Genomic DNA, 18,778 nt, shown 5'->3' with positions numbered 1-18,778 from the left:
GGACCAAATAATGTAATACTAACGTTTTCTTCAAAACGTAACCCATAACACCGAATGTTTAGCAAAACTCATGTATAGCACAATTACAAATGATGATCATATATCGTAAGGGTGGGAGTTAGGATACACGTTCGTATCGGGTATTTCAATATAAAGGTATAAAACCCGTTCGGATATTTCTACACTTCGAGCCGGGTTCGGGTATTTTATGTTCGGGTTTGGACATTTTTGGATGGGTTCGGATATTTAAATTTTGAAGAAAAAAAAAATAAATGATTCATTTTTAAGTTTTTTGTATTTAAAATAAATTTTAACTGGTTTTCTATTTTTTTCTTAAAATAAAACAATTAATAGTTTTGGAGATAAAACTTTAAAAATAGAAAGACACTAATTTAGTTGTTGTTCTGAAAATTTAGATGCACCTTTTGTTAATGCAAGAAACAAGAGCTTGATATATATATTTAAGTGAGTAGCAGTTCGGATATTTCTATACTTCGAGCCGGGTTTGGGTATTTTATGTTCGGATATTTCTACACTTCGAGCCGGGTTCGGGTATTTTATGTTCGGGTTTGGATATTTTGTGCCGGTTCGGATATTTAAATTTTGAATTAAAAATAAATAAATGATTCATTATTTAAGTTTTTTGTATTTAAAATATATTTTAACTGTTTTTCTAATTTTTTAAAATTAAACTATTAATAGGTTTGGAGATAAAACTTTAAAAATAGAAAGACACTAATTTAGTTGTTGTTTTGAAATTTTAGATGCAACTTTTATTAATGCAAGAAACAAGAGCTTGATATATATATTTAAGTGAGTAGCAGTTCGGATATTTCTACACTTCAAGCCGGGTTCGAGTATTTTATGTTCGGATATCTCTACACTTCGAGCCGGGTTCAGGTATTTTATGTTTGGGTTTAGATATTTTGAGCCGGTTCAGATATTTAAATTTTGAATAAAAAATAAATAAATGATTCATTGTTTAAGTTTTTGGTATTTAAAATATATTTTAACTGGTTTTCTAATTCTTAAAAATTAAACTATTAATAGTTTTGGAGATAAAACTTTAAAATAGAAAGACACTAATTTAGTTGTTGTTTTGACAGATGCAACTTTTGTTAATGCAAGAAACAAGAGCTTGATATATATATTTAAGTGAGTAGCAAATAATTTTGTCCATAATTATATGTATGTTATCTAATTTTGAGCAAGAAGCATCATTAATATAAATATTTTGAATAAAATGAGAGAAGTAAACTAGAAATATAGGGTTAAGTATACTTATGATTGATTATTTTTGGATATCCATTTGGGTTCGGATATTACCCGTTTAGATTCAAATATTACCCGAACTAGTGAAATAAGTAATTTGTTTTGTTGTTCTAGAATTAGATGATTTTTAGACTGATCTGGTGAATATATACTAGACAGACATTTATATTTCGAGTCTGCACTTATATATTCTATAAGAGCTTGATATATTAGATTTGAATATTAATCTGTTAAAATAGTTTGCTGGTGATTTTTTTTCAAAATTTTGATTCTTAGACATGTATCTGGAGTGAAACTAATTTTTACAGATGTCATTTTTTTTAAATTGACACTTATTTAATTCACTGAATTCATAGAAGAAGTTAAAAAAAAGAAACTTAACTCATATCAATAAAACAAAGACGAGAATGGAAGCACAATTTTATAGAGGTAGAAAATGAATTCACTTGTGGAGAGTCAATAGTAAACAAATCGAGAGCAGAAAACCTAATCCCCTTTCGTCGTTATACAATCGATGTTGCATATTTGGTTTTGGTGATTTGTGTCAGCCGCAAAACTTAATTTTTTTGTGCATATGAAGTTTTAAAAATAGTTAAAATGAGATGTAAAACGTTAACTCTTCAACAACGATAATATATTTAAGAGACCAACATTTGTTTTCGTCATTTTATAATCGATAAAGATTGTAGTGTTGTAAAATGTTAAAACCATTTAATAAACAAACATTATTATAAAAACTCACCCCGCGCATGCGCGCGGGTTATCATCTAGTACAACAATAATAGATGAATTGGAAGGACCATCATTAAGAGAAAAGTAGTTGTTTCGTAACAAGAAAATAAAAGTATTTTTACAATAGCTATTAGCTAAGGATGAATATCACATTAACTTAAAATTAAAAACGGTTTGATTTGAGTTTGGTCGGGACTTGCAAAGTAGGACCTAACTCGTCGGTGGATCAGTTCAAATGCATTTTATTAGATCGGGAAAGAGTAAACGGTTACAAGTCGGAAATAGTGAACAGAAAAGTAAGCCAGTTCTCGGAGATCTGGCCACGAAAGTACAAGTCAGCAAAAATACAATGAGTAAAACCGTAATTTCTAGCCGCCAAGTGTGAGTTTAAATGTTCGGATACCCTATCCTATCGGTCCCCTCCTCCTTTTATAGGTCAGTCCTTTCTTCGTGTATTTTAGGTCACCTAATGGGCTTTGGTTCTTCTCGGGCCGAGTAGTTGGGCCAAACAATCGGGCCTTTGAGCCGAGCTGGCGCGCCTTGTGGAGCCGAGCTGGCGCGCCTTGTGGAGCCGAGTAAGGTAGTCTCAAGCGAGCATGTTGATATGGTCGGGAGTTGGTTAGCCGAAGTGATGTTTTTATCCAGCTTATCGGGCCTTCTATTTTATGGGCCTTGTGGAGGGATGCAATCCATCTCTACAAAAACGAAGAAAAAATAAGAATCGGATCATCTTAAACGAATTTTTTTTTCGTTCTCTAATTTTTTAGTTTTTACCGGCTTTGTAATCAACCATAGACATACCAATGACTTTGTATATGTTATAGGACCACGAAAATCCTGATTGAAAATCACAAAACAGAAAGCAGATAAAATGATAATATTAAAACTAAAACCATTTAAGAAATCGCAAGAAAATAGATGAATTCACGGAGTTGAGATTTGATCTCTTACCTTAACTCAATAAATAAGATGAAATGTGTGACTATCTATGCAATTTTTTAATTCAAGGATGCAGCCATAATGAGACTGTTTTGCAACACCCGAACATAATGATGCAGCATAGAATTAAAATAATTACTATTTATTTGTATTATCTTTATTTTAATAGTTTTCCTATTTTAATTTTTTTGTCATAAAAAAACTATTAGGGTTTTACAGATCTCCATATCTTTGCGATCTTTTCATTTTCTTGTAAGTTTTGATGATCCAAAGTGAATTGTCATCCTCATCAAGAGGTTCCACTGATGGAATGGAAGCTGACTCTTATTCTATCTTCATGGATAGCTCCTTCTCACAACATGGTGAAGTCCTAACTGTATCTTTGTCTACCACATTAGGTCGATATCTCCCCTTAAAGGTGAGAACGATTCTTTGATTCCATAGTCACCATCTGATCTACCAAAACAAGATTTTTAACATCATTCTCTTCTATCTATTGTGAGGGTTTGCTTTTTTCTCTCGACCTGGATATTGCCCTTCTATTTATGTTTTTATTAGGGGCCTTGTAATTAGATTTTGCTTTCTTAGTGTTATCTTGAGTGCTTTGTTCATGGACTTGAGGTTGGAGGAGTGTTTTTGTTGAGACTTTATCCACAAACACTTTACCCTTCGAAGAGGCAAAGGGAGCCTTCTTCCTATGAGTTGGTTTTGGACACCGGTGAAAGAACTGCCCATAATTTCCACAGTTACAACATTTTGGTGGCAATCTAAGATATTGAACTTGAATTCTCACAAAGTTTCCTATCGTGTTGCGTACTTCTACTATTTCTGGTGGAGGAGCTTCCAAACTGATTTCAACTTTTACCTTAGTGTCGCTGAAATGATAAGGATCCAATCCTGACTTCTCTGTATGCAATGGTTCTCCAGGAGCACCTGGCCACTACACTAATACCATCAAGAGAGTAAAGTTGAGGAGGAAAGTTCTTGAGAATCGTCCAAGTTGGGCCCGATGTGAGTTATGGAGAAACCATGTTACCATATGCGGACCGACAAACAGCTGTGAGAGCGCAATGGGCAGCTTGCCAATACCCGACCTAGAAGACCCATTTACGAGTTTGAACTAATGGAATATTAATCAAGAAAGACATTTCAGATATTGTCCTTGTTGTGATGTTTCCAAATTTTCCCCACGATGGATTTAAGTTAATGAAAATCATTTTTGGAGGAGGGATTGTGCCATGGTAGTAGGCCATAATGTGGTCTTTCCAAATGTCCGAAGTTTACAACAACACAAAATCCATAGCAAGAACTACCTGCGTACCGTCTTCAAAAACGTAGGGTCGAAGATCTTTTTAAGGTTTATGAGAGAGGATTTGAAACTAAAAGAATTTATAAATCCACTGAAATCCAATTTCAAATCAAATCCTTAAATAAATATATGGTGTTGAATAACACTTGACAATAAAATCTGTTTTATAATTATAGAATCAATAATGGTACATTTAAAGTTATAGAACTAATAATACTAGATTTGAATATTAATTTTAAAATCATAGAACCAATAATACTAAACTTGGCTTGATTTTCAAATCCACTGAAATACATAATAACTAATAACCACTCTTGATCTGTCTTCCAGAAAAATTCTATTTGTTTCACACCAAGCCGTAAACGACAACAGTAGAATACATAGCATTTAGATTTATACTCCTAATTAAACTTGTATTTTAATTTGATTAACTACGAATAAAATTCGTATTAAAAAACCATCAACACAGACCGAACTTTATTGCCGAGCTAATGGGGAGCACATGAACAAAAAATAAAAAGAAATGCTATACGAGATAAGTGCATTGAAACCTTGCTTTTGTAGCCTACTTGAGTTTATATTCAGATGGCCCATCATGCTATGCTTTCTCTTTCGCTTATACCATAGACTTCACGACAATTGAGGAAAAGACAAGCCCAACACAATTTACTTTTTTATAAAAAATCATCAACTACTTTTTACTCTCGAGTATCATAATAGATGAAATCTTGATCTGTCTTTTCTATTCACTGGACACAGCATAGCAAAATTAACTTTTCTAAACAAAAAATTATTAAAATATAATTAAAAATTAATTTATTTAATTATAAACAAAAATAATAAAAATACAATTGGTTACAAGTTTTTGATACAGTTAAAATTACCTAAATATGTGAAACATCATCTATTATGAAACAAAAATAATCATTTAAAACATCGAAATGGAGGAAGAATTTTGTAATAGATCACGAACTTCTTTTATATATATATGTCTATGATTTTATTTATCAGAAACTATACATTAATTCATATATACCTTGTGTGTCCCGCCCATAAATCTTGCCTTTTAAGTTATTTGACTACCAAATTCTTTAAGAGATGTAATAATTATGATTGACCAATTGTGTCTGTATTGTCTTAAATTAACAAAGACACCATGATGTAAAACTTTGGGTGGATAGCTTAGGACGCTCAAGAAATGAATATTAATGGATTTATGAGGATTGGCTGTTGTGATGATAGGATATTCTGTTATGGATTTTGTCAGTCAATTATAAGAGAATCTATATTATAATAGATAAATTTTTGTTCACTTCTCAGCGTGTTACCTCAGCGTTTTGTGGATCTCATTTTTAAAAAGTGTAAAAAAATATCAAGTCTATGGCTCGAACCCTGGTTATTGAGATATAAACACCAACATTTATACCACTAAGTTAAATGATAATTTGTCCATTGATGGTCGAACCTAATATATATTTATGAAGGTCGGAAGCTCTTGCTTCTTCGGCTTCCTCTGAGGGTCGGGCCTACAAATGCGTTATAGGTTTCATTTTTAAATGATATTCATCACGTTATATGAAAAAAGCTCAAGTTTGCAACAATTATAGTTTTCTCATATTGTAAACTGTTGTCGTTTAACATGAGTTTGTGTTCTTTTCATCAATGTCTCAAACAAGTCTGAGTTACAGAGTTGCGTTATGTGTTTGTTCGTAATCTATTTTTTCACCGGTGAACTCTTCATGTCCACATCTTAAATCGCTTGATCATAAATGTTCCTGATTTGTAGCTCCTATATAAACCATATATATATGATTCTCATCTTTGATGAACTCAATCTGCATCTCCAACAAACTCATTGATTCCTCTTAGATTTAACCAACTTCTAGAAAATGTTTCTCTCTGCCTCTCCAATTCGTCAAACCCGCGTCTCGGCGTCCGTCACTCAACCTTCGAATCTCTCCGTCTTGATTGTAGTAGTCAGAGCATAGCCTCAGGCTTCCTCGCTTCTGGGATTTCCTGAACTTCAAGAAAGACAGGGAGTTTGTGGGAATCACGGTTCTCTTCCTTGATGAAAAGGTAAGTTATTCTTCGATCTATAACACTTATTTAACATAATTGTTTTAATTTATTTCCTGATTCTTTGTTGAATAATATTATTTGCAGATTCCGTGATTCATGGGTTTACTCCCGTCGGACGTGCTAATCATTACATGCCATCTTTGAAAGCTGGTTCCATTGTGAAAGTTGATCGTTTTGAGGTTTCTAGGTGCTCAAGCATGTACAAGATAACTGATCATCCATTCCTCATTCATTTCATCTCACTAACCATTATTGATGAAGTCATCACGGGTGCTCCTGAGATCAATCTTCAGTCAAGATTAGAATGTTTGACAGTCTCCAAGTGACTGTGAACACAAACCTAGAACTCCCAGGTATATTATCATATTGCATCTGGGTTTATATTATGTTTTGATATCATAACTGATATTTAAACTCACAGATGTGGTTGGGCAAATTCGTTCTGTCCAGGGCTATGGCTCACCAAAGAAACAACTCGAGTCGTTATCCGTCTCCTCATTGATCCGTAAGAAACAATCAACAGTCATTATCCGTCTTCTCATTGATCTGTGAGAAACAGTCAACACATAATTCCCTTTATATTATTGTCTATATTGTTCTAACATCAATAATCAAAAATATTTCCTACCCAAGATCTGTGGTCGTCTATTTATCTCCATCACTTATCAAATTAATTTTACACAAAACTTTATTTTACAGCTTAAAAGAAACCACAACAACCCAAACAATCAAAACACCAAAAACTAAAATCCCAAAAAAAAGACAAATCACTAATGATCACTTCTTTTTTTTTCTAATCTTACGAGTAAACTTCAAAACAAATATACCAAACCAATCACCTCAACTAAAACTCAACGACACATACATCGAGTCAGCTAAACAAATACAAACTACACGGTCAGCTATTTAACAAGTTACAAACTTACTTTCGCAGATGCTTACGAAGAAGACAAAAACGACAACCAATACCAGTGAAATTACCTAAAAAAAAAAATGTAGAGTAAGTTACGAACTTTGATAAATACAAATAACAATGATTTTTTTTTGCATATTACCCATCAAATAAAATATAAACAAACACAGCCACACCAGGAGATACAAGAGACAATCCCAACAGACACAAAAGTGGCAACAACATCTCCACCTGCTCACTCCTCTTGTCTTATAAAAAATAGCTTATATACTCAATGTCAACATGTCAACGCTATTGTCTTCTTATGAGAAATACAAGAGACAATCCCAACAGACACAAAAGTGGCAACAACATCTCCACCTGCTCACTCCTCTTGTCTTATGAAAATAGCTTTAATGTCCAATGTCAACAGGTCAATGCTATTGTCTTCTTATGAATAATACATAAATTCGTTTAAAACCCATTAAGGCTCAAATTGTCACTCATTTTATAGTATCAAGTCTTCATATATTTATTTTAAAGGTCCGGTAAAAAAACAAGTTTAAAAGTAAAAAAACATATAACCAACATAATAAGAATAAAAAAAATTATTACTTAATACACACAACTTACATAACTAAACTGAAAAAAAAATATTCAGAAACAAAAGGTACTCTCAACAACCTTAATATAATTTATGTAATCTCAACAGTACAAATAACAAATTAAAAAGACAAACAAATAATAAGTCTCAGTGACACAGCAAGCAACAACACGAACTATATCAATCACATTACTAACACAGTTTAGTCCTTCATTAGTGGAGAACAGTGCATACACAGTACATCATCACAACTCTAACCCTATAACAATAAAAAAAAACTTAAAAAACAATGATCAACCCAAAACGCAAAATTCACAGCTATAATAACCCTAACAAATATTGAGATGAAACAAAAAATATGTCTACAATTCTGCGCTTGCGCGGAGGCAATGCCCTAGTTGGTATAAAGAGTGGCAGAAGACACACTACACACAAAAAGTGATGAGCTAATATTATCAAAAGTTACACGCTGTTCAATAAATTCGCCAACGCATTCCAAACAAGTTGAAACCTATGTTTCTTTAACATAGTAACCATATTGGTTTATTGCTAAAACCGAAACCAATATAACTCTAAGAAAAATCCCAGAAAAGTAGGCAAGAATTGAAAAAAGATAGCCGATGTACACTCACACATTCTCTTTATTCATGTAATAAGTCTCCTTGGGCGTTATGTGTGGACGCATTTCAAATAAGCCAGATAAATTAAGGAGATCTGATGTTGTCTGTGGGAATGCATCTTTACATCTTGAGATTTAGTTGGTTAAGTGCATGTTTATTGTAAGTCTCTTAGGTTGAATCTCTTAACGTAATATAAGATACAGTCTCTTAGTTTTTAACTAAAAAACTAAGGAACGTCTCTTAAATAAGAGATATAAGAGACGTATCTTAGCTTTTTTAGTTAAAAGCTAAGAGACCGTATTTTATATTACGCTAAAAGACCTAACCTAATAGATAAAACTAAGGGACGTCTCTTAAATAAGAGATATAAGAGACGTCTCTTAGCTTTTTTAGTTAAAAGCTAAGAGACCGTATTTTATATTACGCTAAAAGACCTAACCTAATAGACCTGCAATAAACATGCTATTAGCATTAACCGGTCAAATGTGAATGCATTATTAGTGCTTCTTAGGTAGTAATTGTATAGATGTTTGTAGCTTCTCAAAACAATGTTGTGATCCACTCGCCACCAAATAAACGTTTATAACTATGAAGACAGACATGTGTTTTTCATAGGCATGGGCATCCGGGTATCAGATAGGATTTAGATCGGTTATTTCTAATATCAGATAATTCGAATATAAAAAAATTGGAACCGATCAGGTAATTCTAAATCTCGGACTGGATTCGGTTTGATATTTTTGGATCCGGATATTATCGGGTATATCTTAATATCGACTTATATATAAACTACAATTTTATATATTTACATAATAAATATCATAACTAAAACACAAGAATTCTATAAATATAATAATTTCAGGAAAATAAAAAGATTGAGAAGTAGAAAATGAGAGTGTTTTGTGTTGTCAAAGAATTGTGGTAAAATAGAAATATGGTAATGTGGTGTTTATATCATTTATTGACTAATAAAATAAATAAACCGATGAACAACACTAAATATACAGTTGTTATTTTTTAATATATATATATATATATATGAGATCTGGGTTTTGTTTTTTGTTTTTTGTTTTTGAAAGACACAAAAATATTGAACTCTATACAAATCTCCTTTTAAGTGCATTTTAAACCAAAAATAGTGAAATGTTGCTTTGAATCGAAGAAGAATACATGTATAGATGAACAATATCTTTCTCCTATCATACCATTCAAAATGTTTAAGCGAAAGCAGTGATTGATTGAAAGAGTTAGAAAACAGAAAAATAATGTGCATAGTTGAATCTTGAACCAGTCGAGTGTGATCCACGGATCATTATTTTGATAACGATGTGAAACGAAATAAATATGAATAACGAATGAAATAAGTAGTTTCGAGGATTTGGATCTATTTAAATTGTTGAAAATAATATTCTTATAAAACGTTAATGATATGTGTATGAAATATTTCTATCTTTTTTATGCAATGAGGGAGTATTTATTGAGATAAACCGATCTGAGTTCATAACTAACAAACAGTAGTTGCTTGGTTTTCCAGTCTCTTCCTTTGTTATTTTCATAGGTCGAGATTCAAGCATTCATGGTTTCACAAAAAAAAAAAAAAAAATTCAAGCATTCATGAAACTTGTTTCGTGTAAACTTTACCCATCTATAAGACCTATCATCTTATTATGTAACCGTTTATATTTTTAATTTGAAAACCATTAGTTAAAAAAAAACTAACGAACAGTAGTTGGCTAAAATGATCTGATCTATCCCCTAGTAAAATTATATTAATATATAAATAGATTAGATTTTGATAAGATATTAAATAACACATGTTGATTATATAATTTTTTCATGTTAGGTAACACATACTTATGTAGTTATGTTATAATCTAAAAATATGATATTTTATTTTATTAAGTTACAAACGTCAAATTTATATTGTGTTTTAGAATGTGTATATGTACTTTGTATTGTATATAATTTTTTATATACAAAAATACTAAGCGTAGTTAAATTATACACTGAATAATAAATATAATTAAATAATCTAACACACAAACTATTATATAAATATAAAAATCATTTATCAATTTAAAATTATATTAAAATAATTGTACGTACAAAATAAAATATACTAATATATTTTACAATTTACTTCAAGTTTTAAGAATATCAATAAAGAAACCTTTGAATGAGTAACAATTAGTTTTGATTTATAATATAAAGATACCTTAAGTCAAACTATTTACAAATAAATCAATATGTTTCTATCTAATAAAAATAAGTTATTAACAATCAGGTAATATTTATATTATTTGATTATATAGTGGACTGAATTACATTTTTCTTTTACAGTTTTAAGTTGTCTACTACGCATATAAATAATTTACAAGTACGAGGAGGAGGTAGTTGCACAAACATATTAACACCAGCTATATTTAAAACCACGAGTGTGCGAGCTAATATATATTCTTAATATTTTTTTTTACTATTATGTTTATTTTATGCTAGTGTATTTAATTATATACAAATATTTTTGTGTGTGTTTTCGGTCTTTATTAACCAAATCTCAATTGCTTAATATGTGGAATATTTTTCTTATCGTTTATATATGATTCTTTTATATGGAAATTGAATCCTAAGGTTTTTTTTAATATTAAAAAGTCTAGTTTTAAAATTTTTAGCATAAGTGTAAGCGTACTCAATATGAATGAACAAATCTTTAATTTAGTAGTACAATTCTTGGCCATGTAGAACTATGCAGAGAACTTGAATAAAACTCAATAATATATATCACTGTAATTTTTAGGATTGGTTTAAAGAAATATGATACTTGGTTTGCATACCAAGAATGTGCATGTTAAACATTTATCACTAAATATTAAAAATTTAAATAAGTGTCATGTCATAAAAACAAAATAATATTAAATTAAATTCTGAATAAAATTTACATTGTGTCACGAATAGTAATTAATTCTAACTTAGTTAAACATTTTTCTGTTGCAATGATATATTTTAAAGGTTCCACCTTCACAACCTCGCCAATAATATCTAAACACACAAAACATTAGAAAGAAGAACTTGTGAACAAACATATCATAAATTGAATACATCAATAAAAAACAAAATATGATATAGAAAATTCACCGACTAAACATTTTTTTCATATTGACGTTCCAATATTTCTTTAAATTTCATGAAATAATTATTTTTTAACTTTTTTGAAAAATCATCACAAGGTATGATTTTGGTTGTTCCGTAGAAATTTATCTTAAAAAGCAGAGGAGGCGTTTTATATTTTATGGTCTAATCACCAGAAGTGAAATTATGCAAAATAAAATAATCTCCTTGACATAACTTAGATCGGAAATGACCAAAAGACAAGTCGCCAAAAGAACATTTATCAATAGAAACATGAGTCCCTAGTTCCCTAAAAAAAATTTCAAAATAATTGTCTAACACCAAATCGTATAATTAATGTGAATCAATAATGAAATAAATTAATATTTACGATGATATCAACCAACACCAATTCAGTTGGAAAAAATTTTGTTTTTTTCATAATTCTAAAGCATCAACACCTTTACTCCAATTTTATAGCAATATTTAGCCGAATCAATATCTCCAATAAGAAAAAGTGAAACATGTTTCTTTTTCCAAAAGACAACATTTGAAGTGTTTCATATTATTTAAAGATAAAATTTTATAAATTTTGTGTGTATTTACCATCAAACGTATGATGAGAATATATATAATCATAGCATAGAGTTGGAAAATTATAATAATAGAATATTAAAATGGATACTAAGATAAAGTCGGCATCATAATTCTATGTATTTGCATTTACATACTACTATAACTATAATACGACCTAAACTAAGATAAATATCACTTACACATTATCTAGACTATCATTAAGCTATAAACTATATTAAAAGATAGATTATGTTCCATATTTAGTAACAAATATGATTTAAAATTATCCAGTAACAAATATGATTTTAAAATAGAATAATAAGAATTGATCATAACTCGTTAAAGTTACAACTTTTTAAATAAATATATGTATCTAGTTACAAATCTTGAAATAGTTGTATTATTTAAATTAATAAATTAATGACCTCAGCTAAAAACTAATAATAAATTAATGATTAAGCTAAAACCTAATAAAAACATGACAAATAAGCAAAATCAAAATAATTATATATCTAATTACATATTTTATAGTTGTATTATTTAAATTAATAAATTAATGACCTCAGCTAAAAACTAATAATAAATTAATGATTAAGCTAAAACCTAATAAAAACATGACAAATAAGCAAAATCAAAATAATTATATATCTAATTACATATTTTATAGTTGTATTATTTAAATTAATAAATTATTGACTCACCTAAAAACTATTAATAAAACTATTTATAAATTAATGACTCAGCTTAAACCTAATTAAACCATGACAAATAAACAAAATTACCTAAAATCATATAAATTATGACAAATAAGCTAAATCACTTTAAAACTATTTATAGATAATGACTCAGGTTAAACCTAATTAAAACATGGCAAATAAGCAAAATTACCTAAAATCATGGAAATCATGACAAATAAGCTAAATCACTTCATAAATAATAGTATAGATCACTAAAATCAATTTTGATCAATGTAGAACGAATTAAAATTAGATTATTTTATTTAAATTTAAATCAGTTATAATAAAATTAATGTAAAATAGGTTAAACAAATGATTAAAATAAACAATTTCATAGTACATGTCATAATTATCCAAAATTTAATCCACTTAAGAATAACAATCACACACACACAAATTTAAATATAAATTATATAAAAACTTAAAAGTATTGAAAAATGTATAAAAGTCGTCATTTTCATTACATAAAAGAATTTCTACCAAATAATAATTTTGTACTTTCAAAACACAGGTTCAAAAATGTATATACTTTTTCAAAGTAAATCATATATTTATATATTTTTCCAAACACAAAACTCATCAATAATATAAATAAATCCTATAAAGTGTTGATTTACCAAACAAGCAAAGACCGTTTTTCAAAAAGAAAAAGAAACCAGAGAGACCACCACATCATGATTGAGTTTCAGAAAGATAGAAAAAATATCACTGGAAGAAAAAAGAAAAGAAAAAAGATTTATAGAAAATATCAAAAGGAGAGAGACCTCTAGCTACTCATCATTCTTCACCGTACGCTTCTTCGATCTATGCTCTTCTCTCTCTCTCTCTCTCTCCAGCTAGCTTTCATAGATTCCACTGTCACCATCCTCTCCAAAAGCTAGAATGTGGAACCCTAGATTAGCTAGTTAGACCTTCTTCCCAAAGATCTCTCTACCAACGAAAGCTTGAGCCTCTGAGCTTCAAGTGATGGGGAACTGTTGCAGATCTCCCGCCGCTGTAGCGAGAGAAGACGTCAAATCGAACTACTCCGGCCGCGATCACCACCGCAAAGACGCTTCCGGCGGGAAAAAAGCGACGCCGATGCGAGTCCTGAGCGATGTCCCCAAGGAGAACATCGAGGACCGTTACTTACTCGACCGAGAGCTCGGACGCGGCGAGTTCGGCGTCACCTACCTGTGCATCGAGAGGTCCACGCGCGACCTCCTCGCCTGCAAGTCGATCTCGAAGAGGAAGCTGAGGACCGCCGTGGATATCGAGGATGTGAAGAGGGAAGTGGCGATTATGAAGCATCTGCCTAAGAGCTCGAGTATTGTGACTCTCAAGGAGGCGTGCGAGGACGATAACGCTGTGCATTTGGTGATGGAGCTTTGCGAAGGTGGCGAGCTTTTCGATCGGATTGTTGCGAGAGGGCATTACACCGAGCGCGCCGCCGCGGGGGTTACGAAGACGATTGTTGAGGTGGTGCAGTTATGCCACAAGCATGGGGTTATTCATAGAGATTTGAAGCCGGAGAACTTTTTGTTCGCTAACAAGAAGGAGAACTCGCCGCTCAAAGCTATTGATTTTGGATTGTCGATCTTCTTCAAGCCAGGTGTGTCACTGCTTTGAGGATGAGGATTCTTCTGTCATCTAGCTTTGAATGTTTCCATCTATATATATATTTGGATCAGTTCTGTTAATAATATTTTGGGGTTCAGATATATTTTACTACAACTCTGTTTATGATCCATTTTGGATCAAAACCTTGGATAATTTTGGTTCGTATTTTTAAATATCATATCAAAATACACATAGAATTAAGTAGTTAAGGTATTTAATTAGATTTTGTATATTTATTTCTGATGCTAATTCAGTTTTTTTCAGGTAAGTTTTCTTTTGGGTTTCTTAGAGTTATTCATCTGAGTTTTTAGGATTAGTTGTTCTGGGTTTATCACAGCTCTGATTCGTTTTTTAGTTCGAAATTTTATTTTTGCCCAGTCCTAGTTGCTTGATTGATACCAGTTTAATTGTCCTTAATGTAATGCTTGCACATTTTTAGGTGAGAAGTTCTCGGAGATAGTTGGCAGTCCATATTACATGGCACCTGAAGTGCTTAAACGGAGCTATGGACCCGAAATAGATATATGGAGTGCTGGAGTCATTCTTTATATTCTGCTGTGTGGAGTTCCTCCCTTCTGGGCAGGTCTGTTTACACCTTCCTCTTTCTGAGCAGTTGCTTACTGATACTTATTGTCTTTAATAAACATTTATGTCATCTCACAGAGGTTAACTATGTCTATTATAGTACTTGCAATCTAGTTTTCATAATTTCAGCCAGTTTTTTTTTCTTTCTTTCAACCACAGAGTCGGAACAGGGAGTTGCTCAGGCTATTCTACGGGGTATAATTGATTTTAAGAGGGAACCGTGGCCAAACATTTCGGAGACTGCTAAGAATCTTGTCAGACAAATGTTAGAGCCTGATCCAAAGCGCCGGCTGACTGCAAAACAAGTGCTTGGTACATAGAATCTACCTTTACCCCTGCTCTTTCTCCCTGCATCTGTTACTATCCTTGTTCCTAAATTTGATATTATTTCTCATTTTGTAGAGCACCCATGGATTCAAAACGCAAAGAAAGCTCCAAATGTTCCTCTTGGAGATGTTGTGAAGTCCAGATTAAAGCAATTCTCAGTGATGAACAGATTCAAGAGAAAAGCTTTGAGGGTTAGTTAATCAGCTCCAAATGTTGTTTATTTGCTTTAGACCAAAGTTAGCTTACTTACCTTTGTTCAAACTAGGTTATTGCTGAATTTTTATCTTCACAAGAAGTAGAAAACATCAAAGAGATGTTCAACAAGATGGATACTGACAAAGATGGTATTGTTACCATCGAGGAGTTGAAAGCTGGACTTCGCGATTTTGGTACACAGCTAGCTGAATCAGAAGTTCAGATGCTTATTGAAGCGGTGAACATACTTTTCCCCTTCTACTTATCATATCTTTTAATTATTGATTGCTTGACCGAACAAGCATGATCATGTCTTTAGTATGGTATTTGAATTTCATATTTATGTAAACATAGGTGGATACTAAAGGGAAAGGAACACTAGACTATGGGGAATTTGTTGCAGTCTCTCTCCACCTGCAAAAGGTAGCAAACGATGAGCATCTCCGCAAAGCATTCTCCTACTTTGACAAGGATGGAAACGGGTACATTTTGCCCCAAGAGCTTTGTGAAGCCTTAAAGGAAGATGGAGGGGATGATTGTGTTGATGTCGCCAATGATATATTCCAAGAAGTTGACACAGACAAGGTAAGTGTAAAATCTTCTATGCATGGTATGATCTCATATTCGAAAGCTCTTTCTTTTTGCAGAAGTATCAGGAAACCAAAGTTATGACTTTTAAATCTCTTTTTGCTCTGTTTGCATGATATCAAACAATTTGAAATTGTAGACTGGCAAATAGGTAATGCAAACATGCGTTGCAAAAGTTCTTAAAGCATGCAAGGACAAAACATGTAGTAGCTTTAGTCACTTTTTCTGGCCTTTATCTGTTATGTGAGCGGTCCCCATAAACTAAAGCAAGAATGATTTCAATGTTGACTGTGCTGCAAATACTCTGTGTAGAGAGTTCACTAGTTAGTGTAAATGATGTTTCTTCTGGTTATGCCTAATATGAATTACTGACACATTAGGATGGTAGAATAAGCTACGAAGAGTTTGCGGCGATGATGAAAACAGGAACGGATTGGAGAAAGGCTTCTCGTCATTACTCGAGAGGGAGATTCAATAGCCTAAGCATCAAGCTAATGAAGGACGGATCTTTGAACCTAGGCAACGAATAGCAGTAAGCCCGCATTAGATTTTTGTAGAGTTTGTCTCTCACGTCACGTCCTCCCTTCACGTCACGGACTCAGAATTCAATCTTTTGGTTTGTTGTAAATCTTTCGTTTTTTAACTTCTTTTTTTGGGGTGATTTATGCTATCTGTGTTCCTTTTTGTATTGTGTTTGTGGGGCTGAGTTGTGTGTTGTTTAGTTTGTTTTGGTAGAAAGGCCAAAGACATGATGTTTTGATGTGTAGAAAAAGAACCAACGACCCTTCTGGTAATGATGTTTTAATATTCTTTTGACGTCCTTAACCTCTTCAGTGATATTAACAAGACAATTTAAGCTTTTGAATACATCATCTCAAATTCTCAATCATATTTTCTTCAAATGTAATCGATAATATCATGATTCATGAGGCTGATTTCAAATTTAACAGGAACGCTACCTAGTCGTCCCTACTTTCCTTGTCTCAACTCTTAGACTATCAACATCAAGTGACTGACTACACCTGCAACCCCCATACATTATTGGCCTGCAAAGCTATCAAAATATCAATCAACGTCCACAAAGCGATGCAGTTCAAGATCTAGAATAATCCAACCAACTCTATTACGCCCCAATGTGATGCAGCCATCAAATCAGTAGCTGAACCGGAGGTTGACCCAACATCTTACTCAGCCAAGTCACCAACCAGAACATATGTGCACTAAAAATGTCATATCTTACAAACCAGGAGGGTTTTCACCATGAATTCAATTTTCATGGATTCTACACCCGAAAAGGTTTCTAGATCAGTTGGAATTTTAATCAAATATATCCGGACCAGAGAGATATGAATTTTCCAAACCAGAGGTTCCCAGACCCGTCCATCTGCGAGTACGCGACTTTAAAAGAGGATTCAATCCCAATAAAGAAGCGGCCTGAACCAAAACCAATCATAGGAGTCAAGAAGAGTTTATCAGCTTTCCAGAAAGCCCAAGATTAGAGAAATGATCAAAGAAATTGGAAGATATGATCAATTTTCCAAAACCGGCCAAACAAGTTCTACACTTGCCTTATTTGGAAGATCCGAGGTTCACATCAAACCAACCTCAAGTATGGCAACCAGACGACCTTCTAAGTCATTCAGAGACACTCCAGAACATCCTAGGAAGCACCATGCCATACTGGATCAGGCGGATCCCAATCAAACCAGAAGATCAAGCCGGTTTGCATCAATTGGCCAAACCAACATCATTTAAGGAAAATCTTCAACCAATTCAGTTTGGTTCGAACCAGAGCTATCTATGGAAACCAGGAGATCATATTAACTAACCAGGAGACATTACAGGAAGGACTTAGCTGCACCATCACCCATAGGATCAGGGGGATCCTTGAAGAAGTTATCAAACCCACCCGGAGTCATTTACGGAAAGATTGGACAATCTTTCGGTTTAATCACTTCCAACCCAGTCAGCTCTGACCAGAAGGCATCCTGACTAAAACAAGGCGTCCAGAAGACATTATAGGTGACCAAGAGGAGTTCTACAAGTTCATACCATGCACCAGCCAACATAGGATCAGGAGGATCTTCATTTACACCAACCTGCCTTATATGGAGCAAACCGACATTAATGTCCAACAGCTCTTTTTCTATCAAGCTATGGACGAGATCAGCACCTATCAAGCATCCAATAGGGTCCCAAGGAAGCTCTCTTATCCCCTAAAACCGTCCAGGTTCAAGTAAGGACAAGTTTCTTACTTGGAGCCAAAATCCCACAAAAGACTCACTACAAGAAAACATCAAGGATACTGAGGGAAAAAATCGTCGGAATTTCGTCGGAATAACGTTATTCCGACGACATACCGACGAAACAAGTCCTCGAAAATAATTCCTCGGAATTTTTTCTTTCCTCCGAAATCCCTCGGAATTTTCCGACGGAATTCCGAGGAAACAAATTTCCGAGGAAATTCCGAGGATCACTAGTTTGTCGGAAATCTCCTCGGAATATACCGAGGGAGAACTTCGTCGGGATATTTCCTCGGAAGTTCATCGATCGATGCGTTTTTGGACATATATCCATCGATCGATCTGTTTATAAAAAAACGTTCGGAATATACCGAGG

The 18,778-nt window shown here is 32.7% G+C and overlaps 1 protein-coding gene across 1 annotated transcript; it reads left to right on the top strand.

Moving 5' to 3' along the window:
* The first annotated feature begins 13,504 nt into the window (after positions 1–13,504).
* Positions 13,505–16,969, top strand: LOC106342686 (calcium-dependent protein kinase 13). Its single transcript, XM_013781689.1, has 7 exons — positions 13,505–14,456; positions 14,904–15,047; positions 15,209–15,361; positions 15,452–15,567; positions 15,642–15,809; positions 15,926–16,156; positions 16,540–16,969. Exons 1-7 carry the CDS (start codon positions 13,832–13,834, stop codon positions 16,687–16,689), a joined length of 1,587 nt encoding a protein of 528 aa, XP_013637143.1. The 5' UTR covers positions 13,505–13,831; the 3' UTR covers positions 16,690–16,969.
* The last annotated feature ends 1,809 nt before the right edge of the window (positions 16,970–18,778 follow it).

The sequence above is a fragment of the Brassica oleracea genome, chromosome C4 (genome assembly GCF_000695525.1).
Source record: "Brassica oleracea var. oleracea cultivar TO1000 chromosome C4, BOL, whole genome shotgun sequence".
Classification (NCBI taxonomy): domain Eukaryota; kingdom Viridiplantae; phylum Streptophyta; class Magnoliopsida; order Brassicales; family Brassicaceae; genus Brassica; species Brassica oleracea.
The sequence above is the reverse complement of the archived record's forward strand: the minus strand, read 5'-3'. Positions and strand labels throughout refer to the sequence as shown.

Excerpts from the sequence above, each read along its gene's own strand:
- LOC106342686 (XM_013781689.1), top strand. The coding sequence starts at position 13,832 with ATGGGGAACTGTTGCAGATCTCCCGCCGCTGTAGCGAGAGAAGACGTC. Across the intron at positions 15,568-15,641 it reads TCAAGAGAAAAGCTTTGAGG|GTTATTGCTGAATTTTTATC; the intron begins GTTAGTTAATCA and ends TGTTCAAACTAG. Across the intron at positions 15,810-15,925 it reads TTCAGATGCTTATTGAAGCG|GTGGATACTAAAGGGAAAGG; the intron begins GTGAACATACTT and ends ATGTAAACATAG.